This window comes from Eucalyptus grandis, chromosome 8 (genome assembly GCF_016545825.1).
Source record: "Eucalyptus grandis isolate ANBG69807.140 chromosome 8, ASM1654582v1, whole genome shotgun sequence".
NCBI classification, from domain to species: Eukaryota; Viridiplantae; Streptophyta; class Magnoliopsida; order Myrtales; family Myrtaceae; genus Eucalyptus; species Eucalyptus grandis.
The window spans coordinates 33,564,182-33,592,179 of NC_052619.1; the positions used below are offsets into that span (position 1 = coordinate 33,564,182).

General features: G+C 42.0%; 1 protein-coding gene and 1 pseudogene across 1 annotated transcript; one reads left to right on the top strand and one right to left on the bottom strand.

The window, feature by feature from the left end:
* Positions 1-361: 361 nt before the first annotated feature.
* LOC120287184 lies at positions 362-13,938 on the bottom strand (annotated as a pseudogene).
* Positions 13,939-23,433: 9,495 nt separating this feature from the next.
* LOC120287825 (transcription factor TGA2-like) lies at positions 23,434-27,993 on the top strand. The gene is made up of 8 exons (XM_039301236.1): positions 23,434-23,612; positions 23,836-23,910; positions 24,006-24,068; positions 24,156-24,233; positions 24,336-24,387; positions 25,436-25,707; positions 26,574-26,822; positions 27,549-27,993. Exons 1-8 carry the CDS (start codon positions 23,550-23,552, stop codon positions 27,693-27,695), a joined length of 999 nt encoding a protein of 332 aa, XP_039157170.1. The 5' UTR covers positions 23,434-23,549; the 3' UTR covers positions 27,696-27,993.
* The last annotated feature ends 5 nt before the right edge of the window (positions 27,994-27,998 follow it).

A 27,998-nucleotide genomic window follows, 5' to 3' on the forward strand; every position in this document is an offset into this window, starting at 1 on the left:
CTAACTTGGACCGACTTTGGGCTCATTTAGCCCACAATAAGGCCTTTAAAGGGCCTAATGGACCAAGAACAGTCCAATTCGCTGTAGGCTTGGGTCTAAAACCAGAAAACTATATACTTGGGACATGATTACAGTTGCGTAGCTACCCAACCTTTGGGCACCCTCCAGCCCAAACGCCCCAACCTCAGGGCCAGCAAATCTTTGAGGCCGAGCCGGCAAGTTTTCTTCTTATTAACGTTTTATCTATAAATATAATGAAAATATCACCAATCCAGGCTTCAATTACGAGAGTATTGCACCCACGGATGACGACATAAATTCTTTCTACTAGTTGGGAAATGGAAAACTAGCTGAAGAGTCCTGACTGAAAGACCAAAATTTCATAATTCACAGATATATATAACAGTCCAATTTGTACAAACATGAGCAGAATTATATACCTCAGAGCTCAACAATCGAGAGTCCATAACGTACAAATTTCCCATCACTACCTCTGCTGTCCGGGCTGAACCCGGATCTCCTCCGCTGTGCCAGTTAAAGACAAATCCCCCACTCTGATTCGGTACCATCATCATCCGGCTTTGCATCAAGTACTTTCTTTGCAATCACCACACCCAACCCCTCCCCCCACCCAACATCATTCGAATCAGTGGTTTGCGTGTGCAAGAAAGTATAACGGCGGCGCAGCGGCGGCTTCATCATGGTAGAGCAGCAGCCAAGAACAGCATTTTGAGTTACAATGATATGCAAGGTCTCATGATGCACAAGTCCCTGCTGGGCATTCGTCCAAAACAACATCCGCAGGGTCTCCAATCCATGGTCTACCTTCTCTCCACTGGAATCTGATCCTCAACTTGCCATTGGCATCCACCCCCACGATCTCACCTTTACTAGCATGTGTCTCCATTCCCCATCCCCATCGTGGAGAAATCAGTCCTCCTCTGATCCGAATTTTGTCACCAACTTGGAACGGCCTAACCGTTCCATCTCAAAAGCCTTGCAAAGCCAAAGCCTGTCCATAAAGCAAAAATGCAACCCACAAATTTCCATCATCTATTCTGTGCACTACCCCAATGCTTGAGTGACTCACCTCACCCCACTGATGGGTTGGGGTCGATACTGTCACCTTCACCTTCACCCAATCTCCGATGTGAAGCTCTTCTTCCTCCACAATCTCCACCTCTGATGGGTCTAGCACCCAAGCTTTTGAGCCTGCCGGGGTATATATTCTCAGCTTACCATCACCGTCAATTGCAGAGATGGTTCCAATACTTGAATGGCTATGGGCTGACCATCCAAATCTTGGCTGCTTTACCGAAAGCTTTACCTTTACCTTCTGCCCAACCATCAGCTTTTCAACCCTTTCCAGATGGGTGGACCCCACCCATCTTTCTTGCTCCCCACAAATGAGACAATCAGCTCCCATCCCACTCGTCTCCATTATATCCTAATCCTTGTACGACCCCTATACTGCCGGGTCCAATGGATTTCCAGCTATTTGCCTTTCTTTAGTCTCACCCACTCCCCCACCTCAAAAGTCTGCACTCATCTCAAAATCTGCAGGGTCTCCTCTCCAAAAGCCAGGCAAAACCATTAATAGCCACCCTCAATTCTCCATCAGCAATGAACATCTAGTTATAACACCTTGTGAATCAGGCTGGGCCCCTCTCCATCTCCCATCTTGGCTCGCTCAGACCAGCCCGGAATCGTAACATGCTGGCCGAATTTTGAAGCTAGGAACTTTCTCAACATCTGTATAGTGTGTAATCCACTTCCTCCCTTGCGAAACAGCATGCTAATTCTAGGTAATCAAGGTCTCCCTGCACGCTGTGCACAAGAGCAAGACTTTCCTTCCCAATACTGTTCCAGTCATAACTAGGTCTAGTCCCAAGACTGGGTTTTGACCGTACCCAATCACCAACTTCAAATCCAGCAAGCTGTTCTGCATCTCCAGGGAAACCTTCCACAAACTATGTCGACCAGCCACTTTAACCTATCAACAAGCAATTATCAATAGATGTTCCCAGGTATGAGGAGCCTGAGGCAAAGCAATACTATAGTGACAAACAGAAGAATGTGCCACCAAGAAAATACCAAAGAAACTAGTCCTAATTGACACAACTGAGGATCATACGCAGTAACTTAACCAGCTGACATAAAAACTATGCTGTTAATCTTAGTAAAAACAAGCGTTCCCAGTTAAATATGTGGTTCTGCCTCAGCCAGTCAAATAATTCCTACATTGCTGTGTCTAGAGGCTGCATGCATCAATATAGCAAAGGGAATATACTCACATTCAAAGCACCATCCATGTCTATTCTCACAACTTTTCCAACAGTTGCAGGGGTCTCATTTGACCATCCAAGCCGAGGTTGGGTAACAGACGGCTTCATCCGAATCTCTTGTCCTAATTTCAAAGGAGGAAACTTTTCCATGTCTGTTACTGAGCAACTAAAGGACTTACTGGGTGGAAGCAGAAGGCAACCCCTATATCGCCTCGTCTTCTTCCAAGCTATGAACTATGCCAATGCTGTTCCCGTGTGATGTCTTCCCATCCATATTTGGGGAATGGAACAGAAGCTTTCACTCGCACCCAATCACCAACCTGGGAAAGAGCATAGCTTAATTTTTTTGCAAAAGACATTCCAAGGGATAGGATAAAATAACATGATGATCATTACCTTAAAATCCTCCAACTTTTCCATGTCAGAAGGATCAGCTCGCCATGGCATATTGCGATTTGGTATTTCGATTAGCAGCAGACCATCGTTCTCTATTTCGCATATCCTCCCAACACTGTGATGAGTCTCACGACCCCAAGCATATCTGGCTCTGCAACAGACCGTTTCACACACACACGATCCCCGATCTGTCAAAAGCATAATACACTTTTTCATTCCATGAGTAAACTAAGAAAATGGAACCGTAGAACAACAAAAAGCACAAACAAGAAAAAGGCATCATTCTTAAAGAAGAGAAGACTCTTGCTCACCCTTAAAGGCACAACATGCTCCAACTTCTTCTGGCTCACAATGCCATCGAGTGCCCAGGTAGCTCAATTCCAGAAAAAGACTACTATCTGGTCTAATACAGTAACCAGTACCGACACTTCCTGGTGTAACAGCGCCAATCCATGCTTAGCAGTGGTAAGACCAGGACGAATGCGAACCCAATCCCCAACCTTGAATTCTTCAACCCTTTCCATCTCTGGGGTCTGCTTTCCATCCTCTGGATGCTCCAGGAAACCCAACACGCAGAATGCCATCATCATCAACACATAAAACAGTGCCAATGCTGTCCCTTGACTGACCACGCCAACCAAACCTGAGCATTGAACCAGATTAAACATGCAAATTCTTAAGGTAACTGCACCTAGATAGACTACTGCAGAGATCAATTCCAGATACCTAGAGTACAATGCTCTAACAAATATTGGGCAAGCCTTGCCAATAAAGAATAATATTAGGCAAGGTCCTATATCCTCTAGACAACACTGGAACAATGAATTTCGCAGAACCAGCCTGAGACGATAGAGAACATACACATTTGTTCTAAGCATGAATCTGAAAGTGACAACAATGAGTAATCAATGCCAAAATATGTCCATTGTTATTTGCATTAGCAATATGCAACATGATGTATACCATTATTTGTCCAAATTACTACATAATGTTTGAGAGTGAAATCATAAATCTACCTCATGTAACATAAAATTCTCAAAGCAACATAGCGAATTTCTCTCTTCAGATCAAGCCAACTCCTACAAGAAATTTCCTGCTCCTAATGAAATAACTAATTTTTATTATAAACCCATAATTCTGCGTAAAAGTGGGCAACTCCTGCTTCCTTAGACAAAATAACCAACTTGACTTGAGAGGACAGGAGCAACAGCTCAAGTTGCAATGACCGAACAGATGAAACTTACTAAATTTTTTTGGATGAATTTAGGGACATCCTGAAGTAGTTTGAGAGTAATTTCTTTACTAATACATGATTAATTCCACGCCTACAAAGAAAGCTCCATCAAGTGATATGATCCATTAATGACATGCATATGGAAGATTAGCAACAATTCAGCTCATACCTGGGTTCTTCAACATCTGCTTTAAGTTTCACATGCTGTCCTCTGTCCAGGGGTACACTTTACAACTTCACTTGCCAATACATGAGCCTCTCCAGAACAAAATGAAACAATGAGCTTCTTTCTTTGTCTGGAACACCTTGAACAAACCCAACACTTTATGGTTTGCACCTTGCCATCCATATGTAGGATTTTTAACACTTCGTTTAAACTTTACCCAATCTCCTACTTCATACCTAAACATATAGAAGCAAACAATCAAAATCCCAAGGATAGACAATAATTTCTTTGAAAATGAAGAACCTTTTCTACTCACATTGTGGAAGATAGATAAACTCCTCTATTTGCAAGAGCCCATGAGATCTTCTGATATCCATTCTCGAGGAAGGCCTCCAAAATCGCGCAATGTCTTACCACTACCAACAAACAGCAAAAACATGTCTATGTTAAGAATAAAGAGAATATATATCATCCTTAGGTCATCAGATTCAAACTTTCTTAACAAATTTAGTGGGAAGATCTTAGAAATGAAAAAATGTATGCAGGCCAATGAATAGCTAAAAATGATCATCAGTTTACAAGTATCGTAAAATCAAAGAGAAGCAGGTCTATATTGGCACTTGCCTGTGATTTCTTGCTTCAACAGCAGCATCAGGCTTCTAAGCATTATTATGAGCCACTGAAGATTTTTCGTATCATTTTTGCAGACTCAGCAGCTATGTGGAAAGCATTGTCACCGCCATCATCCTGTGAAGGATAAACAAAGAAATCAGACAAGTAGAAAGATTGAGAAGTAGAATTATTCACTTAGCAAGTAAGAGGATAAAAGCCAAAGTTCTAGAACACTCAATATGAAATTATACAATCTGCTAGGTGCTGAGAAGTGGTTATCCAAGGCATGTTAGTGAAGCAAAGGATTAAATTTTAGAACCCCTGAATGAGTACTTCTACTTATTGGTCCTTCACTTTTCTTTTTTTTTCTTTCATTTTTCCCAAGTGGAGAGGGGGGCGATCACTATCATGCTATTTATGTGTTTTGTGCGCAAAGATGGAAATGAAAATGGAATTCCAGTTTTGATTTTTGCTGCCATTCCTGCACTTGGTGACTCTTTAGAAGCTCAAATGGGCATTTCATGGGGAAAATCCATTGCAGCCAGAAGGAATGGCACTCACAATGCTTTAGTAGGGAGTACTTTATCAGTGCTAATTAAAGGAAATGCTGCTTGAAACATGGTAGGACTTTCGCAGTAGCTTAGTTATGGTCATTGAGTATATTTTAGTAAGCATGACAAATATCGCTTCCTAATATACTTAACACCCTTCCCACTTCTCTTCTGGGAAATACACTAATTATCCAGTGGACAGCACCAACAGGCTGATTGCCTGGTCATCCAACTAACTACTGCACTGACATGCTTGCAGAGATCAAACCATGCATTCACATACAGCTTTAGGTAACGTTAGCATTTAGTGTTCTATAGTTTGCATTCAACCTCTACTTGAATGTTTAATGAGAATGAGTCTCACAGATCCTCTGATATGGAGATCCTGAACTTGGCGGTTGTCAATAGCAAAGAGAAGGAAGTTGGCTGGAAAAAAGAGCATAGATAAGATCCCCATCACTACGCTAGGTCATAAGATCAAGGTTCAAAGGTCAGACTAGTAGCTAAACTGCAATTTCAGGCCTCTTTTAGGGACAGCACCAAATACAATGTACAGACAAAAATGATGACAAGTCAAACCAGACGTTTAAGCTGGCTATATAAATCACCTTTGCAATTGCACTTGATTTTGTGTCCAGCCTTCTAAGCTATTGTGTACGATTCATATTTTTATTTTTCTCCTTCCACATTTTTAAAGTCTTCCAGTCCCTGCAACCTTGAGCCCCCAAACCCAATCAGATTAGGGCCAGAATCCAAAAGCCTTCATTCAAACGAATTTATCCTATGTTATCCTTGCTCAGAGAGGCACCTACTTTTCCTGTATGTTGATATTCAACTGTCTTTTCTCATGTGCCAACACATCCAACTAAGCATATTCAGCATCGTTACATTCAATTTGTGCACATATTTGAGTTTAACTGCCCAACAATCCATGCCATAGAGTATTGTCGGCCTTATTCTCAAGTCAACCAAAACTCCAGAAGCACTGCTCCATTTCATCCACCCTACTTATAGTTTGAGGGAGATCACCATTTACCTCACCATCCTTTGAAGATACAAAAGTAAATTGCGTTCACCTTTGGGACTTTTGATCTTCGGGGTTCTTACCAACATGTCTTTGAACTTCAACTGTTACCAAATTTAGACTCCATAGATTCATTCTTTGATCAACCCACATGAAATAAGGCCTTGTTCAGTTCACTGCAGAACTGATTACTTAAGTAAAGGACTTCCAGTTCCTAAGTCTCTTAAGTTTGGAAAGAGGTAAAAAAATTGAATTTTGGATTAGCCATGGAATATGATTTCTCAAAAATGGAACTGGAGTACTTAGAAACCTATTATTAAGATTCTACACTTGGGGACTCCAAAAGATAAATTACAAAAGCAAACTGAATAATTTTAACAAATTAAAAAAATGAAAGCAGAAAAATAAAAATAACAGATATCCATTGCCTTTAATCATCGCCACAGCTTTGCCACTGCATTTCCTCTGGCATAGCTGAGCTAATGGTGCAAAAATCTCATTTAGTCACTCTGAAACTCAAGTCAATGAAGGAGCCAGCACCCCTTGGCTGGCCCCAGCAAGGACCATAGATCTAGGGTAGCCAAGGCAGCCAATCTCCATTGAGCAAATCAGCAGAGGTTGCAACCTCCATGACCGCAGTCCTTCTCTCTATGTGAAACGGCACCACCGTGGCCATGGAGGTCGCCAGCCTCACACAACCATAGACCTAGGGGTGAGCGAGGTAAACAACCTCTATTGATGCTTGATGGAGGCTGCAACCATCATGTGCACAGAGAGAGAGAAAGAGAGAGAGAGAGAGAGAGAGAGAGGTCCAGATGAGTTGAACAAGGAGTGGCCAGTGGAAGTATGGCAGTGAGGGCTTGTGGCAGCAATCATCGGCAGTGACCAGTGCAAAAGCTTAGCTCTTCGCTTGTCCTCTCATTTTCCTTGAGAGTTGGAGATTTGGGGAAGAAGACAACCAGAGATGTAGAGAGAATGAAAGAAAATTTTCAGAATAAAGAATAAGGAAAATGGAGAACATATCTCATCCATTGAGTGTTGATTGGTTGAAATGTATTCTCCCAAAAAAGGCCTAGATTTTGAGAACGTATATCAAGAAAATTTTTAGTCATCAATGCAATTGGTAAAAAAATACTATTTTAAGGAATGTGATTACTTGGAATGAAAATTCACCAATGGATGCCCTGTTAGTGGAGGCAAATGAGGCCTAAGATCTGAACATTCGCGCTAAAATTTTCTTTTACTACTAGGTTTCAACTAGTAACCCAATATCTTTGCAAAAGCATATAAAAAGGGAGTATCACATATGAATAATCTAAAACAATTCCACCAATCCTCACCACAAGACGTGTCAAAAATTTTTCTTGACCCATGTTTGATGGGTTGAGTTGTTAAATGGATTAGGTACTAAATGGGTTTACAACTTACTTAGACTTAATCGACTTCTATGACTCTCCTCTCCCTCTCACTCAATCCCATGCTCATTCACTCCGCGCTCCAATTCAGTTTGGGTATGAGTTTTGCTAGATTTGGTTAAATATGGAAGTGTTTTAGCAATATTGATCAGGTTGAGGTTGGGTCGAGTGTGGGTCACTAGGTTTGTATTACATGGAAATAGGTTAAAACAAATTAAATTAGTCAATTTGGGTCGGACCATTTTCGATTCACCTGCCCGGACCAACCTGTTTGATGGGTCTACTCACCACCGCTTGATGACCAATGAACTCTAGCAAAAGCAAACATGAGCACCAGATGATATTCGTCTTGAAGAGATCCTTGAAAGAACTAGATGAGTAAATGCTTTTGAGCAATACACTATGGATACCCACAAGAGCACTTTTCCAATGCCATCTATGAGATGACATTACCATACAGGATTGCTTGCAGGAAAGAGATCTTATCCGCAAGTTCAAAATCAATCCTTCAAAGGGTAACATATGCTTGAAATAGTAATGAGGCAAAAGTTTTTATGGATTTGGATACAAATTTATAAAGATCAACAGACTGAGAGGGAGAAGACATCAAGCAGGGGGACTGAGACACCTACCAAGAATTCACCCGATATAAGAAACAAAAAGTATGCTAGTATAAGAGTATATACACTCCAAGCCACAGTTCATTGCTAGGAAGCCCTTGACACTGGCAAAGGAAGGAGCAACACCAATGCAGGCACAACACTAAACAAGAAGTGAGAAGAGAAACCTGTAAATTATAATTCGCCCCAGCATATAATAGCAATCCAACACAAGACTTAGCCCCTCTACTCAAGGCTGTATGAAGAGGTATCATGTTGTGCATATCCCGGATATTCACATCTACTCCAGCATCGAATAGCCTACAAAATGTTTACAGGGAAAGAGTAACAAAATAGTTCCTCCAAGTGGCCACAAATCAGGAAGATCTTCAAAATTCCATATTTCAATGAGATTATTAAGCAATAGACAAAAATCAAGTTTATGTATGGAGTAAAACATGTAACCTTGACCAACTCAACATCATCAGCCATAGCAGCAGTATGCAAAATTGTTCTCCCATGGGCATCTTGAGCGGTTGGATCTGCTCCAGCAGCAAGCAGCAATCGAACAAGCTCCCTCCCTTCTATAGCACAATAACAGCAGAAGAAATTTTTAACACAAGTGGAAAGCTAGCTAATTGTATTAAGAAATCCTAGAGAGATTGTCACAAATTACGTTTCCAAGTGGAACAACAAATATTAATACTGAGGATATCAAACAGAGTAGGCATTGAAAATAAATAAAAATGAGCTGGGGTACACCTAGTATACCAAGTTCACGGTCTTTTAAAGCAGCTGCCATACATACTGCAGTGCCAACTGGACTAGGAATGTCTATCGCATTTTCAACATCTTCAGTGCTAGCAACTTCCACCCACCCTCACCACAGTGACATTGTGCGTTGCCACACACAAGTGCAATGGTCTGCAACATACAGCAAACAAGAAACAGTTTTAGACTGACAAATTATGCTGCAATCATTCCAAGGCCATTGAGAACATATATTGAACAAAAGATATGGAGTTAGGGTGATTTCAGATTCAGACAGCATACCATATAAAAGGAAAAAGGAATCATAACAGAGAGATAAAGAATAGAGATGGTACTATTGACCACAAATGCAATATACTTTGACACAGTGAAGCAGATAAACAAAAGCAACGAATCCAACATGAGTTCAGGCCCTTGATCCTAACTGACAACTTTAAAATCGACAAAGATTTTTCAATAGACAAGGCTGACTGCTTGTGAGAGGAGAGTCACAAAACTTATTCAATATATTATTCATATGACATTTTAAAGGAAGAACCGAAGGTACTAGGATACTGTTCTAACAAAAGATAGTTGCGCATGCACATTCGCATGAGAATTTGAGGGAAGGAAGGAAGAAAAGGTAGGGGGAGATCTCCACAAATTAGAGCTCCCATTTTTCTTTCTTGATTAGATGTGGCTGCTTAAACCAAGTCACATTCAGTTCATGATATATTGATCATATCCAGAGTTCCCCAATATTAGCAAAAAGTTCTTCACTCCCAGACAAATTAGACCAGACCAGTTAACTGTGGATTTGTTCAGCTCAAATTGTTATTTTCGCTATCTTTTCCGTACATATCATTTCAAGTGGTCAAAGAAGAAAAGCAATGTACTCACGTAAGATTTTAGAGTTCACAATGGACATGGATGGACAGCCCCCACATTCCAAAATGACCACAGCACAATCAGTGTATTTTTTTGCCACAGCCTGGTGTAGAACAGATTCACTTCATCATCCACAGCATTGGGATCAGCCAGCTAATAGCAATTCCTGTATTACAAGAACCATCAGAGCTAGATCTCCAAAGAACCCGAAAGCTATGTGAATATAAAGTTTGCCAACAACAATAACTTACACGCATGCAATCTGGTTGGCCATGGTGGGGCACATACATGAGCAACAGAAGGCCCAAAGCCATCCTCAACCTCGATCTAACATTAGCACCTCTCTCTGATGAGGGCATGGACACATTCTGGGGATCCCGCGGCCAAAGCAAAACAAGAGGAGGGTCGCCATCCTTATCCAAAAACATCTACATATGCTTCATGATGCTCTAAAATAGCCTCAACTAATTCTGCACTGCCACGCCTACATGCCAAATGAAGCGCGGTTTGCCATCAGGATTCTGTGCTTTCAGAAGTGAAGACATAGAGTTGTTTATCTTCCCCGATGCAGCCTTTGTGAGCAGATCTCTACAGATGATAGAACTCGAAGTCAAAACTCATTCCCATAATTGTCTGACAGAAACCAAAGAAGGTTGTATCTACTGACCTAACTCCATTCACATTGCCCTCTGATACCAGCTTGTGGAGGCGGCCAGTGTTATCCTGTACTAGATCAGAAACAGATCCACGAAGTGGTTCTGTCAAACTTGAACCGGAAGATCTGGTGAAGTCACTGCAAGGGCACATACAGAGTAAAATACATGATATGACAACAGATCAAACCAATCAGAAATGTCGAGATTATGAATTAATTGACAGTGCAGGAAAGACATCCAGTTATGCTAGAAGTAGAAGACCAATCCAGTTATAGCTTATATATTGATTCTTCATATTAGACAACCGTCATGACAAAGGAAGAAACAAGGACAGTCAGAATATGAGAAATCACAAGATGCAAGACGCAGAGATCAAAGCAAACTTACTTTTCAGGGCTTGCAGGAGGACTACGTGGTATTTTTGCAAGTGACGTAGAATATTGCCAACATCGAATTAAAAGATGGTCTTTCGATGCCTTAAACTGGAGGCAGTCACCAATCATCTTCCACAAATCCCTAGGTATTCCAACTCCGACGACACTTGCATATTGCGGAGGCAATCTCCCACCCTTGACAACAGCCCGGTATATTTCCTCTGCACTAAGACCAGCCCACCTGCACAGCAAGTGTCATTATCTAGGACTCAGAAAATTTAAAGTGATCTTTGCACAGGAAGCAATATGAAATGACACATCGAAATCTACATACGGGGCAGAACCAGTGCACATTTCCACCAACGTGCAACCAAAACTCCATGCATCCGACTCTCCAGAAATACCAATGGCATCATCCCAGAACTTCAGGGACTTCTTCACCGGCTCCCATGCCTCTGAGCAGCATACTGGGGGCTAAGCATTGTACAATCCATGCAAGAATGGACCCTGGCTGAATCACACTCTGTTCGAGCTTTTCGACAGGCAGGTTTTTTAAGGATTGAAGCAAGTCCATAGTCAGAAACTAATGCATGGCCATTTGCATCTAAAAGAAGATTGGATGGTTTCAAATTCATGCAAACAACTCCTGCCGCATGGAGTTCAGCCACACCAGTAAATATCCGCGCCATATCTACAAACGCAAAGAGAACACCAAGTCACGACGAGGTTCATTGGCAGAAAACATTATGCGATATAGCATTTTTACCGAGAACGAAAAAGTAACTAAAAGTTGCAGCTTACAGCATTCTTCAATCATAATTCAGTCGTTATGGAGAGCACAATGATCTAACTTAACAACCATTATATCCTTTACTCTAGTTCCTGAAATTTCCCAAATAGTACACAGTAGAAGGCACCTGATGGTGTGCTTTAACTCTTTAAATTTCAGAATACTATATCAAATCTGTTGATGCAATATACCTCTCATCCAGTCACTATCTGGAAAATTAACATCAAGGAGAACAAAATAACCCCAGATATATTGTCTTCAAACCAAGTCTCTCTATGTTCTCACCCCTTCATTTCTGTGCCTGTGCATATGGTTTCACAGGACATGCTAACCCCTTGTTTTCAAGTTACACTGCGAGCCAAAAGCAAGTTTATTCCAACAATATTGAACCATCTTCAAAAAGATACATCTCCATACTTTTCACAATTATGATGACTTTTCCAATCTTCTAAGATGTCCTGGCATCATTTGCATCTCAAATAGGGAATGCTGTAGTGGTAGTGACAGCCATGGAAGCCATCTTCCTTCCGCTTACTACCCTCTCCAATAAGGTGAACTCATCATTTTTCGGCTTTACTCAATTTACTCCCAAAAATTTAGGTACCAAAAGCTTGACTCCTTGAAATCACCAAAGCAAGCTGCACAATTGTCTTTGGGGATCTCTCTCGCCCTTTTTCCTCTTAACAGTTCCCAGCCATCCCAAATATGTATTATCAGAACCCTCTACCCAATATCCAGCGATGGAGGAGAACAGCTCACAAAGTACAAATGGTAAAGATGACAATAATGTTTATCACTGAGATGTAATCAGGAAGCATGGTCAAGTAATGCCCCATCAGTGCATCACTTGTTGACAGAAAATAATCTGAAATTTAATCTGCATTATCGAATTATAACTTGTATTTATAGGTAGCCCTGACTGGCAGAGCTTGAGATCTATAGGCATACACACAAGCAGGTCTGCACACACAAGTGCATGTTCTATCTTCCCATGGACGATCAACAGGAGCAGAATGACAAGAAAGAACAATGTCACAAATCCATGTTGACGAGTTACCCTGTGAAGCCCAAATCCACAGGGAAAGAAGCACGATGACTAAACTTTTCTTCCACAAAGAACCCCATCGTATTAAGAGTCTAGAAAGCACCGTAGTACGTTTTTGCTTGACTAAAAAAATCAAGGTGTTGAGTTCCGACGTAAAAGGGGAACGAAGAATTAATCACGCGAATTCTGTAACATATTGCATCCAAACGTGCTAACAAAGAACTACCGAGAAAGATAATACACAAACCAGACATTAGAAGATAGACATCCCCGATCTCACCTCACCCCATTAAAAGATACCAATTTTGAACCACAAGCATAAGGGTGGAACTATATTTTCGCTTGGCTTAAGTACCAATTCTTTCATGGCATAGAGAAAAATGATATGAAAAAGCTTCTCAACAGAACCTTAAGATTTGCTCCAATGTCAGCCTCCCCTCGTTGCGCAGCATCTCTGACTGCACTGACCCGTGACACCTATCCAAGACAAGGCATAAGCTACCGTCTTCATTCCTAATGGCCCCGTGAAAAGTGCACACATTCCTACACCACATTGACATCTTCCTCAAGTTGTCAAGCTGCCCTGCACCCAGTCCATATCCATGGCCGCCGCATCATCCCCCAACTACCACCTTCTTGACGGCCACGCGGTGCCTACACCGCCCCCCACTGCTGCTGCCGATCACCGCCTCCCACACCTCCACTCCAGCCCCTCCTCCCCTCCCCAATCTTCACCCATTTCAAATCCTGGTGCGTGCCCAGCTCGATCACCGGCCCGCAGCCGCCGGAGCTCGAGGCCAGGGCCCGCGCCGCGGCCGGGCGTCCTCGCCGTCCGCCTCCCCGTCGGCGTCGTCCTCGTCGTCGGTGAAATCGACGTCGAAGTTGGCCGGCATCGTGGAATTGGAGTGGATGAGGGCGAGGACGGCGTAGTTCTTGCGGAGGGAGGAGACGGAGTTGCCGACGGCGGAGACGTGGCGGCAGCGGGGGCAGGGGAGGGTGTTGTCGAGCGACGCGGCGAACATCCTGGAGAGGCACTCCTTGCAGAATCCATGGCCGCATTGAGGAGCAACGGCACCCGGTCCTCCTCGTTGTACCGCGTCTGGCACACGGAGCAACAAGGCACTTTCATCTCTCTTCTCTCTCTCTCTCTCTCTCTCTCTCTAGCCTTTTCTCTCTAGAATCTTCCCCGAGCTGGAAGCGAGCACGAGCAGGGGGGCTATGCGGCCGAATGGCGCGAGATTAGGATTAGGGTTCGCGGCTCGAAGCGATCGGGAGAGGAAGCCCCGAAGCTGAAGTCGAGGAGCTGTATAGATCCATGGAGAAGAAAGAGAACGGAAGAGCTGGGAGGAGGAAGAAGGGATCGATCGAGAAGAGAGAGAGAGAGAGAGAGCGAGCTCTAGAGAGAGAAGGTGCGAGGGTTTTAGAGAGAGAGAGAGGGAGTTTTTTTTCTTTTTTTTCTCCTTTCTTTTTTTTCTTTCTTTCTTCTTTTTTTTTCTTCTTCTTTTTTTTTTCCGTTTTTCCGGTGATGTTCGTTCGGACGATACTTTTATAATGATTTTGCGGACTTTCTTTCCGCTTGATTTTTCAAAGGTAGGCTGGGAGGAGCTGCTTGTTTTGTTCGTGAGTCCACACTGACCCCCCAACCTGTCCTCCTCTCCACCTGTAAAGTACGACTGATTTTCAGGGCTTACTTTAAACATGGATTTAAAAGAAAAAAACAAAAAACAAATTGCGAGGTTTTTGTCGCTCCTTTCGTATATGCTTTTGCTGCCAGCAAGAAAAACCACCGTTAATTAGAAAGAGAAAATGAATTAAGGAAAACAAAAATTAATCGGGTTCTTTATGAAATGATTGAGACGGGTTGGGAGATGGGAGAGATGGAAAAAAAGTGTGATTTGAGTTACTGTTAGCAAATCAGAAATTCATTTATTTTGAAAAAAAGAGAATCTGTTTTGCTTTGATCTGTGAAGTGTGTATTTAAGGATTTACTGTATTTATATATATATTTTTTTGTATAAATTTTTCATTTATTCTGGGAAACTCTTACGTAAGTGCTTGAAATATTATCATTTTTAAAAAGAATACTTGTAGAAAATAAGTAATCAAGTCAATTTCCAATAAGAGCTTAAGCTCACCGGTTTGCCAAATCTCACTGGCCATGGGTTACTTAAATCTTTTCAGGCAGCCAGGCATTTTTGGTCAAAACAAAATTTGGACTAAAGATTAGAAATATAAAAGAATCAAAGCAGGGAAAATGAAACCAACATCACAAGAACAAAAGCACGGATCTTTTATCTCTGGATGTGGAGTTCGCAAGCCAATGACAATGATATGAACCAACCGAAATCGAGATTTTCACACATTTTCTTGGCACCCTGCGCCAAAACACATGTTTTCCCTTTACAACTCAGAAGAATAACTCGTACATTCTGCTTGAGGCAGCTTTGACTCGGTGAGCCAGCACCGAACCGAAGCAGCTCAACCCCATGAAAATCAAGGGAACGAACGGGTTCTCGCCCATCGTGATCAAGAATCTCAGTCTCCGAAGAAACTAATGACAAAACTTGCTGAGCTTGGACCATCTTTCAGGTACGAGGGAGAGAGTCGTCTTGAGATCCATGCTTTTTTTTTTTTTTTTTTTTGCAAGAGCAAAAGAGAAACTCGTACGGTGTCTTCGAGATCAAAACGTTGCAAGTTTTCTATTGCGCCTCATCCCATTCTTCACTCATATTGCTGAGATTGACTTATGATTCCAAGACTAAAGATTAATGCTTTTCCTCTTAAAATCCGGGTTTTCATTTTTGCCTTGATTTGAATTACTTTCCTTTTCTTTTGGCCTTTCTAATTTTCCTTTCATTCTTTTTAATATTTAGAAAAATGTCCTACTTCAGCCGTCGGAAAAATATAATGCTTGCTGATCAGTGAAAATATAGTCAGTCAACAAAGTCATGCCATTATTTAAGACCGACCTTACTACTTTATGCATTTATTTTGAAATAATATTTACCCACATCTCTCTTGAGAAAATGACTCCATATTAGGCACTTTTTTTTTGCCGCCTTTCTTTATATAATAAGGTGCATTATGAGATGTAAAGTGGGAGAAAAGAGCTTTCCAAATGGGTTTTGTTTTGATAGGTGATGTAGGCGTTCCTTTGCGTGAATTTTGTAATCCAAGGATTGTTATATGAGATATATAAAGAAAGGAACCCGTTACAAATAAAAAGGGTATGATACCAATTTAGAACCGTGCGTGCAATTGTTTTATTTCAAAAATGTAAACCATTAGAAATTAGTGCATAATATTTTTAGATAGGTCAACAATATCACAAGAGCGTATGTGTTTTGTAACAAGAGCTAATTTTCACGTTTCTCCATGCTTGCTTCACTTTTATTTTGACTGTAAATTTCTATCCGTAGTGCATATATCGTAAGGCCTTTTCCCAAAATATTTTCACCAAATCATTGTACTAATTACTTTTTCTGTTTTTCTTGAAGTCTTTCATAAATGTTTAGGTACTCTTAATGAGATTGTATAGCCATGTCAAGAGACGGCATATGTAATTTATAGAGAAAAAAGTCACTATAAAAGCCAGTGAAATTCAAAACTGAATTACACTGCCATCAGTTAAAAAAAAAAAGACATGGAGAAAAGCCAAAAAAAGGAAAAAAAAAACATGTCCCGGCAAGTAGTTTGACTATTCTGATCTCTCGGGTACCAGATTTCCAAAATACTTTAGTTGATGTACCGCGGTCAACGACGGCGTTTGATTAATCAAACAACACAACTGGGCTTGGCCCACAACAAGCGACCCCAATTATTTCTGCCAAAGTCCCGTTGCTTCAGACACAGTTCATCGTCCTGACTACGCACAAATGGGCTTGGCCCACAACAAGCCTGTTCTAAGTGGCCACAATTAAGGCTTTCGTACACGTGGTTAATTCATTTTATGGAGCGATTTTAATGGCGTGCTCTCTCACATCCGACTTCCAATAAGATTTGAATTTAAGAAGGGCGGATCCTAATGCTATCTAAGCCAATATCTTGTTTAGTGACTATTTTCTCTATTAACTTGCTCATCTCTAAACTAATCCATACATGCGATGCGAATAAGAAAACTCGAAACGGCTAATAATTGCACACGGAATCTTTTCCATTATTTGGTGTTGCGAAGGTCACATGACCGTTCAAAGACGTCCGAACCAGTACGGGAAAGAAAACGAATCTGAGATCTGTCGAGCCATGAGCTAGAACTTCCTATCCGTCCGTTCGCAGGCGCGATGGGTTAGGCCGTTTGCCAGCAATCTCGACCATAAACAAACAGACATGTCCACTGTTCACTCGCATGTCCTGTCCGAGTACATCAGCCAAACCCGTGCATAGCTAGCCGCAGAAGCTTTTCTAGCTTATGTTCGCTCTGCTACGTGTTCCTGAAGGGACTCGACTTTACTTCACCATCAGTTAACTGGGTCGGATCTTTGAAAGTTCGTGCACAGTTTTGGCTGTTGCTACGGCGGGTGAGTGATCACACGAGCTTGTATTCATCGGGATGGATCTCACTGATCATTCCATATAAGTAGATTAAGAAACAGACTGGAAATATTTCTAAAAGTAGCGCCGGTGGTATAATTTATAGATTCCCAAAATCAAATAATAGGGATACAGGCATATATGCAGATACGAGTAATTACAGAGGGGGGGTGGGGCCGAGGCGGCTGCATCGCCCACATCAAACTCTTCAACGTACATCCAGAAGAAAAGGAAAGAAAAGAATCAAGCTACAGCATCAAATAGGGTAAGACGATCTAGAAACGCAGAATCATTGAAATAGCTGGACGGCACCACATCTCTATGGCCACCGTGCACGGACCCGCCTTTGAACGGCTCGAACACCGAGTCCGACTCGGTCGGCGAGTCGCAGCTCAAGTTATTATGATCATGGATCCCGAATCCGCAGTTATTACTACCGATGCCACCATTACCCCCCATGCAATAATCACCAGCCGCCACGAACCCTCTCTCATCGGCGCTCTGAATCCGGGGCTTCTCGCCGCCGCCGCCGCCGCTGCCGTCGGCGTCCATGAACCGAGCGACGTCCGAGTCGCGGCCGGTGAGCCCTTGCACGGTGGCCCTGGAATTCGGCGGCGCTCGTCTTCACCTTCATGGGGCTCGATATGCAAACGACCTGATCCCTTTATCGGCGGACGACCTCCGCGCCGCGCCCTCCGGCTTCCGGCTGTTGGCGATCTTCTTGCGGGGGTGGTTGACGCCGCACGTCCATCTTTCAGCGGCGCAAGATCTCAAACGAATCTCGAAATCTCACGACGAAAGGGTTTCCACGAAGGTGTATAGTTGCTGGGGTCTTTGAGCAAGGATTAAAACGGGTGGAGGGAGGGCATTATATAATGATGGCGGGACAGGGGCCTGTGGAAAAAGGGGTTTTTCGGGATGTTTGAGAAGGAGATAAGAAGAGAGAGAGAGAGAGAGAGAGAGATGTCTCGTCGAGAGGGAGGAGAGGGGAGGAAACAGGAGGAAGCGAGAGTGACGGGATTGGATTAGATGGAAGATTCTATCCGAGAAGAGGGAGATGCTTAGATGATCCGGAATCGCACGGTCCGTTTGGTGACACGCCGTAGCTTCCCCTATCTCCCGTTCCTAGACTAGGACTTTGCTAGGGTTTTCGTTCGGGTATTATTGGATAACGCACGTGCGCAGCCACACGCGACCCGGCTGGTTGCCAGTCCAAATGCAGCCTTTGAAAAAACCAACTGTGAGCATACGTGGCCGGACGGCATTGGCCTGGTGAGTCGCGGTGGGAGGAGCGGAGGAGTTTCCGGGAAGCTCCTGATCATGTCTCCCCGCCTTTGATTCTTCGAAGCCTTTCTTTATTCATTATTGTCAATCTTTGCTTTGATGACGACGACAGGGTGGAGGCGATATCGTCGCACGAGCCGAGTTTTCATATGTGAAAAAAAGCCCCAGCACGTCGCTTTTGTTTCGAGAAAATAAGGGCCCGTTCGTACATTGAACTTGTCCCACGTGGGGACGTATCACGATATTTCTCTAAATCTGAATCTTTTTTGTCTGCGTACAAGATCATCTCCGTAGGCCAAAAATTTCTTCGATTAGCGACGTCCTCGAAAAACAGTGTGCGGAAAGCGTACATCGACGGTTTTGTATAGAACGGGAGTCGTTTTGTTGTGCTGTTTGATTAACAATATCATGTGATCTAAGCAAGAGTGACCATGTGTGTTTGTTTTAAAGCTTTTGTTAGTGGAGCATTTGTATCTTGAGGATATTGTCACTAATACATCCAGAAATGTTTAATGTTTTACCCATATCGCTATAACGTTTTTATGAAATGCTTTCAAGACTATTGACTGGGATGATTTGTTCTATGTATTTTAAGATTCATTGTTGCTGATTGATGATACGCCATAAACAATTGTACCCTAAAAACAAATCCTTACAAGTGATGTGTTTAAGAATAAACTAATCGAAAAGGGAAAAGACTAGTGCATTTAAAAATCATCTCATTTGTAGTTTAATTCGTATAAGCTCCAATCCAAGAAAAGGGTGGTTGTCAAACAAATCTAGTTTAGCAGATAAGGGAATACAAGAAATTTAAAAATAGTTAATTCATTATTCGTAACTATCTCTGCAGCCATATGTTTAGTAGACAAAGCAATGAGATTTTTGGTGTGTAAATTAAGTAATACGATGATTTGAATGAGACAAAATCTACGCTCCAAATTCAAGTCCAGGCAAGCAAATGCTGCTGCCCTTCAATGCAAATTTTTGCGCAAATTCAGAGAGGAATCGTACTTTAATAATTTCGCGAAAGGTGCATTAATCAATGACGACGTGTCCTAATGCAACCCACGGCGTGACGAGGAGGAGTGCTGGGAAGAGCAAAGGGAGGAAGGAACCCAGGAAACAACGCCAGCGATCTAGAAGCCTAGAGGTGCCAATGGCGACATCAATCTCCATTGATTATCGAATGAGACAAGCTCCGTCGAGAGGACTAGGATATTTAATTAGAGAAAGAAAGAGAGGGGGCAAACGAGCGGTTTGACACGGGCTCCCTTCCCGGTCCTCTAGAACGCCCACTCCCACATCGAAATCGTACAAAAATACGAGGTGGGGCCGCACGTGGTGGCGTGTGCGCTGCAGCTTGGAGGATACGCCACCCCGTGACGTCAAAGAAAGAGTCCCTTTCGTCTCTCTGTCCTCGTTTTGATAAAGAAAAAAAAGAAAGGGGAAAGAAATGAAAAGAAGAACGGCGATGGCGCCGATGTCGGTCCAGGGTGGTGCGGGCGGGGGAGGGTTTCCTTCCACGCAAGCCCCTCCACGCAAGTGGCATTTTTGACCGGAGCCGTATTACGGACCGCTGGAACGTGCGGTGTAGACCGCCAACGATGCCGGGCATCGCTGGCAAAAACGACGTGCGCAGGTTCCTTCCTTGTTGGGCCTGGGTCTTGGAATATGGGCCTCGAACGGATGCAAGTGTTGGGCTTCGCTTCCGGAGCTCGTGCTTTGCCTCGTTGTCGCTGGGCTCGCGTTTTGAGGTCCAGGCTCGAGCCCCCACCTCTTCCCACTTTTTCCGGGATTACGACAAAATACGATTTGTTGAAACATGGAAATCATCGTCGTCGTCTTCGTCTTCGTCTTCTTCTTCGTCCGTCCTTGGGCTACTTTCCTAGGAAATAGCTTATTTGTTTTGTTTTACCCGTTTCTATTTAGGTTCGAGAGAAGACAGCTCGAACTGAGACGACGGAATTGACTATTTATGAAGCTTGGCTTCCTTTGATTAACTATGTTGGAAAGTGCCGTATTCATTGTGAAATCTATGTACAGATTCTTCTTTTGGAAAACAAAAGACCAATAAATCTCGATCGATGTTTAAAGAACTTCAATTCACATTCAAGGCTTTACTATAAATGATTCAATATTCACGATCGCTTTATATCAATAAGTAAATAGTGATGTTGAAAGTTTTAACTTTGTCTATATCAACCTTATTAATAATATATATGGTTCCTCATTCATCTTTTTTTCCCTCTACTCTCTCTCTCTCTCTAGTTTTCTTTTGAGGACAGTAAACTTAAATGTATTATCTTTCTTCGACATTATCCGTTGAATATAGCCATTGGAAAAATGCAGAACATCATCTAAACTCAAAGTATCCAATTATAATTGCCAATTAGATCATCGCGTCGTTATACACCAGATTTTATTGTGTTAATCCACATGAAAAGAAAATACGTGTGAGGCCACAAACTGTATAAGTAATTAAGAGAAAATCGATTGTGTTAAGTAATATAAGAACACTCGACCGTTTATTCTTATCACCCCTCAAAATCAAGCATTTGGAAAAATCAACAATGGCTTATAAATTTTTTTACTGGGAATTGTATTCGTAAAAGGGAAGCACCGTATATTATCAACGGCGAAAATTAATATCAAGTCGCCCCCTTTCCTTTCCTACTTTGTAGGGATAACTATTTTTCTTTAAATTTTGTCATCCTCAAGTCGTTGCTTCTCGGCAGCAACGTCAAGTGGTCAGACACGTAGTAAAATGGGAAACGAGGAAGAGAGAGAAGAGCAATTTTAGTGGTTGAGGGAAGGAAAAATTAACGGTGGGATGATGCCGTTTTTGGATTCTTGCAGATGGCAAGGTTGTCCGAATCCTCTGAATATCTGGCACTGCCAACAGGGAAGGCCATTAAAATAAGCACCCAAGAAAACGACCATGAATTGTCAAAGCACTCAACTCAACAGTGACGAAGAAAAACCAAAGAAAAAAAAAAAGATGAAAAAGAAAAATAGCCGGTCTTGGGAAAAAAGAGAGAGAGAGAGAGAGAGAGAGAGGCAGAAAACAACGGAACAAAGTGAACGCCTTGAAATCGGGTAAGAGTTGAGCCAAGCGTCACTTTCTTTCCTCCTCTCCCCCACCCCTTCCTCCAATTTCGCTCGCTCACTTAATCCGACACAAATCATCACTCCCATCTTCTCCCCACATCAATTTCCCATGTGGGTCTTCGTTCAAAATCTCATCTTGTGGAGAGGGAGTTTATAAATAATTTCTTGGCCAAGTCAAAGGGACTTGGACTCTGATCCGACTTTGCTTGCCTCCCTGGTTGATTTTGACTTCGTGGGTTGCTCGAGTATCGAATTCTCGTAAGAGGGTAAGAGCATTCTTGACTCCACGAGTTAAAGATCTGTTCTTGAGTCTCGCTTCTTTCGTCCCAACACCGGCTCTTGCTCTTTCAAGAATCTTGTGAAGCACAGCATTAACGTCAATTCGTGGGTACTGGGAAATGGATTTTACATCCTCGGAATTGTGTTTTATCTGGGTAATTCCCGGATCTTCTTCTTAGTTCAGTTGTAATTGCTCCACCTTGGATTAAGGTATGGTCCATCTTTGCCCATACAGTGGCGTGATCCTCAAAGCTGTGCAACCGGCGAAGCCTGCTTTGTTTTCTTCATGGGTCGTCCTTTGATTTGTCTTCCGCTTCTTGTCGAGCTGCTTCAATTTCCTCTGTATACATGTTCCGATATGCTTTGCGATGGGATTATCGTTTGTTCATATGATGCGGGAGCTTGTGTCCTTAATTCCTTAGCCTTGTCTATGAAGTCCCAACGGTACTCTCTTAAGCCCTAGTGTTATGGGTGCGGCTGTGAGTTGTCTCAGGAAAGGATTTCCGATGAATTAAATGTTCGTGCTCTTCAATTGTGATGGAAATAGATATCACTCTCGACTTGTTTCGAGTGTCATGATGTCTATCAAAACAATGGACATGTGAGGACTTCTTGTGCTCTTGTTGTTTATTGACAATTGGATACTGTTGACATGAATAAATCAGGCGCTGCTAAGTTTTGTAAAATAGTTTCTGTTTTATAATGGATGGTTGGTATGTAGGTTTGTTCTCGGAGAATTTTCTCTTAGTACGTGTGCTTATATTGCATCTGCTCTGGTGCTGACAAGTTTGTGATCTATCTTTTCTTTTATGTATCTAATCACGATAGGTTTCTATTGATAAATGTCCTTTTTTGTTACCCTTCTGATCATTAAATTCTCATTTGCTCAAAGCAGTAGAAGAAGGGGATAACTCCATGGTGAAAGGATCTGCTCATGATTTTGAATTCTTGTGAGGCAAATCTTGGGTTTTCTCCATAATAAGAATCCTGACATGACATAGAGCTGATAGATTTTACATTCTTCCGAGCAATGCGAAAGTGACATAATTTTGGGGGTTTGAAACATTGGAGCACGGTGAAGAGAATAAAAGGCCTGCAGTCAGTGGGATGCTGACTTTGATCCCCAATTAGAGATCTTGAATCTATCTCAGTTCTCGTATTCCTCTTATTGGTGAGTCAGCTGTTCACATATCGCTGAATTTATGAGCCCATTTTAATATCCTTACTTAGATATCCCTTATATGCCAAATTTCTTGTCTCCTGATCTATTGCGCTGGAACTCTCTCTTTCTCTCTCTCATTTTACCATAAGTGCAATGTGACACAGCTTTCTTTTGAAGTGTCAGACCTTAGTTCAAACTAAAGGCGATAAGAAAGCATCGCTTGATTTCTTTTGTTCTCCTAATATATGCTTTTGTGGTGTAAACAGTAGGACATCAATTTAATAGGCGTGCGACAACTCTGTTTACATCTCGGAGGACACTGCCAGAAAAGGATTGGCCCCTAAATCTTGCGTTGAGACCTGCATTAATATAGAGTATTCAGAAGAATCATAGAAATCCAAATGGCCGATGGTAGTCCAAGAACCGACATCTCAAGTGATGACACAGATGAGAAGAATCAGAGGGTGACTCTCGTTTCACTTAGTCCATCATTTCTTCTTTCGTACAAGTTTAATTGTACAAATTGCTCGTTTTGATTGTAAAGAAACTACAGATAGTTCTTATATGTTTCCGGTCTGTGCTTTTGTATATTTAACATAACTCATGAGGAGTGCTCATTTCTTTGGAGATGGTCCTGGTGTCGTCCAGTATATACGGAGATATAACATTTAACTGTCCATAGTGCAGTTCGACAGGGGTAAATCTACAGCTATTGTTGCCTATGACTCCAGTGACAGATCAAAGGACAAGACCGATCAAAAGGTCATACTGCATAATTTGGTTTGAGCATATGAGATTAATTTGTTGTTTTAGCCAGCTGATGAAGTCTTTGATTCTTTTGCCAAATCGACATGCAGACTCTTCGCAGGCTTGCTCAAAACCGCGAGGCGGCAAGAAAAAGCCGATTAAGGAAAAAGTATGTTTATTGATTGTCATCTGTTATGGTATGTGTCTGTTTACATTCTTCTATTTGTTCACCAAAGGCTTTCCTTTTACCTATCTCTTAGGCATATGTCCAACAACTGGAGAGTAGCCGCTTGAAGCTAACTCAACTAGAGCAGGAACTCCAGCGAGCAAGACAACAGGTAATTTTTGGTTGCTCACCAAGTTAGCAGATATTTACAGTTCGTACTCTCTGATAAAAGTCATCTGTACATTGAAATGTAACTTGATGTTTCTTCCTCTAGGGGATATTCATATCAAGCTCAGGAGACCAAGCTCACTCATCTGGTGGAAATGGTATTCTTTTATCTATGTGTCATTTAGATGCAGTTTTTCCATAGCTAGCTTGTGGATACTAGTTAACAAGTGCCTCACTACTCTGCAAATTAATTGAGAGAAGTATGCAGATCCAGATACAGTAGGGTCATTCTGAGTTGCTAATGCTGGTAAAACATAATGCTGGTCAATTCCTTTTATAAACTTAAGTGAAAATGGCAGGACCAACAATTTTTTCCCCTTTTTATGAGACTGTTGCCTCTTTCCAACAATTTCAAGGAGTAAACATATGCATGTAGCAACAGAGGAACAGTGAAGGGATGATGCAAGACAGAAAAGGAGAGCATGAAGTTGACATATCCTCGGTGGATTAGACTTAGTAGTCATATGGAAAGCTTATGCGCTGTGTCAAATGATTTGTTCAACTGATTTAGTGACACGAGAATTTTAAGGAAAAGTCATGGACAGAGTTCACAAGACCTTAGGCCATTCCGTTCGGTGGAAAGGGCATGGATCAGTTATTTGCTGGTAATAGTGGGTGGGTGGATGCCGAAGAGATGATTGTCTAGGTATGAGGCTTGCAGTGACAAGGATTTTACTATGCAAACTGGTTGGTAATAGTGATGGGTGGTTGGACGCTGAAGAGTTGATTGTCTAGGTATCAGATTTGCAGCGAGAAGGATTTTTGCAATCATACATGCATCCATGCATGGGTAATGAACAGCTTTGGGAAAATTGGTTGTTAAGCTGTGAGTACATGTTGAAGGCTTTCTTCTGACAAATTGAGGAGAAGGTCAACTTCTTCTACAGAAATTTGAGAAAAATGTACTAACCTTTTCTAGATGATGCATTTTGGTCATTTGCATGCTTTGTGTCTGTCACTTGAGTTGACATCCTTATCGTGAGTTGTCAAATTGCTCCAGCAGTATAATCAGGATGTTTACTTTAGTGCATGTCACATAAGTTAGAGCTCCAATTGGAATGCTTTTAGTTTGGGTTAGTTCATACCTTTTTTTTAGGTAAGTTCATCTATAATTCTTGATCTCTTTTTTTTCTGCATTGTTTGCAGGGGCCATGACATTTGATGTAGAATATGCCCGGTGGTTGGAAGAGCAAAACCGGCAAATCAATGAGCTGAGGTCAGCGGTGACTGCCCATGCAGGTGATGGGGAGCTACGTATCATTGTTGATGGCATCATGGCACACTATGATGAAATCTTCAGGCTGAAGAGTAATGCAGCCAAGAACGATGTTTTCCATCTCTTGTCGGGAATGTGGAAAACACCAGCTGAGAGATGTTTTATGTGGCTTGGCGGATTTCGTCCATCAGAACTCCTCAAGGTAAGGACCTTTTCTCTTCCTCATTGGGGATTCTAAAATATCTTCTGGGGACTCAGTTAGCAAATGCTCCGAAGTTGTATTGTTTTGAGACATGGCACTCCAGCATAATGCCCATCCATTGACCTGTTCTTGTCAAATTATGGCTCCATTAGTTTCGATGTTGTTGTTTCTCGGGGAAATTAGTTCCCTGCTGATACCGCTGACTCTTCCATTTGACCATCTCACAGCCTTATATTCAACTCTTAAGTGGAGAACCATATAGGAGAGAGTTGAGAGTCATCAAGTAGACAGGAATAAGAGGTCTCACACCTGGCAAATTTTCTGATTGTGTTTCACCTGAGATCAAAATAAAGATAGGCAATCTGTTTTAGGTAACTTACATGGTGGGAATTACCACCCTAAATTGATTTGTTCGCTACTCCACTCACACATGACTTGCCCTTGTTCTCACCTTTCAATTTTGGAATATAATAATCACTCATCTGCAAACTTGGTAGATCAGACAATTGTCTACCTGTCGTGTATGAAGTGCTTTTGCCAACCACTCCCTTGGATCACTCATCTGCAAACTTGGTTGATGAGACAATTGTGTACTAGTTGTGTATGAAGCACATTTGCCAGCCACTCGCGCTTCATGCACCTATGCATGGTACCCTTTTCTTCCCAAGTGAAAGCAAGCCTAGAACTCAAGCGGCCTTATTTTCTGCAGTAGCTTTTTATGTTTCCCTAGTCAGACAGTAGTTTGTTAACTTCCAGCACGTGGGTTGATATGAATAATGTGATTGCATGTTCTTGCATAATTATCTTGCAAGTTCACCGTCTGATGCGACACCTGCATAATTATCTTGATGGATTTGTTTGAGCAGCTTCTCGTGAATCAGTTGGAGCCGCTGACAGAGCAGCAGCTGACGGGTATCGGAAACTTGCAGCAATCCTCCCAGCAGGCAGAAGACGCGTTGTCTCAGGGGATGGAAGCATTGCAGCAATCTCTTGCCGAGACATTGTGCAGCGGATCTCTGGGTTCTGCGGGTTCATCTGGCAATGTGGCAAATTACATGGGTCAAATGGCCATGGCTATGGGAAAGCTAGGGACACTTGATGGGTTTATCCGCCAGGTAATATAACATTGATCTTCTGACCAAAAAAGAATATAACATCAATCTTCTGATCTCTTTGGATGTTCATATTGAATTCCCACAAACTTGGATTGGGTCATTCTTTTCGGGTGCTAGAGTTGTGTTATAGACTTTCCCTTTGGTGTCACACTCGAGAAGTTTATTCCTGGCCTTTCAAAATGGATTTTCCATCGATTGAAGGAAAAGAACATATCATCTTTGACTGCATGTCAGTTTTCAATGTCTAGCATTTCTACGTAGCTTGCTGTCGAACTGACGTCCAAGATTTTGGAATGTTCACATAGCTCATAATAGAAAGTCAGACCGAGTTTTCTGGATTTTTCTCTACTATTAGTTTGATTTGATAATGGCAGCATATAATACTAGATCCTGCTGTAGATATTTAGAGGGAATCAACTCTTAACCAAATCTCATGTTTCCTGCATGCAAAGCATGCAAAAATTATTGTAAGGGCAAATTTCATAAACTTGTAGCATAACTTCGCCTTTTTATTGATACATACTATTCAATTCGATTGCAAGCTATTATGATCCTTACAATGAACCAGTGAGAAGGTCTAGGTAAACATCCTAAGAGCCCCTGAGACTGATTCTAGGATCTTGTGCTGCCAAGTATTTCCTGCAACTTTTCATTGGGGTATTGTTGTTCTGTGCCTCTGGCTTTATTCTGAATCTGATTTTAACTATTTTTGATTGCCGCCACCAGGCTGACAACCTGCGGCAACAGACTCTACAACAAATGAATCGCTTATTAACGACTCGTCAGTCAGCTCGTGCACTCCTTGCAATTCATGATTATTTCTCCCGACTTCGGGCCCTTAGTTCCCTCTGGCTTGCCCGTCCAAGAGAATGAAGAGGTCATGGTCTATGCAGGCTGACATGTACATTGGTGATCTTTAGGAAGCTATCAGTTTTGAAGTAGTTTCGGACCTAGAACTGGTTTATTTCTAGTTTTCTTCATTTTTTTTTTCTTTTGGCTATAATTATTTTTTCTTTCTTAGACACGAAGTCACAGAGAATTGATTGATGGTATGCTAAGCTATCATAGGTTGGGATTGCATTGTTCTCATTGAAGATACTGCTAATTGTGTAGGCACTCCTGTTCATTAGTCATCTAATAATTGGTGCAACCATTATTGCAGTTTCTGGAATGATG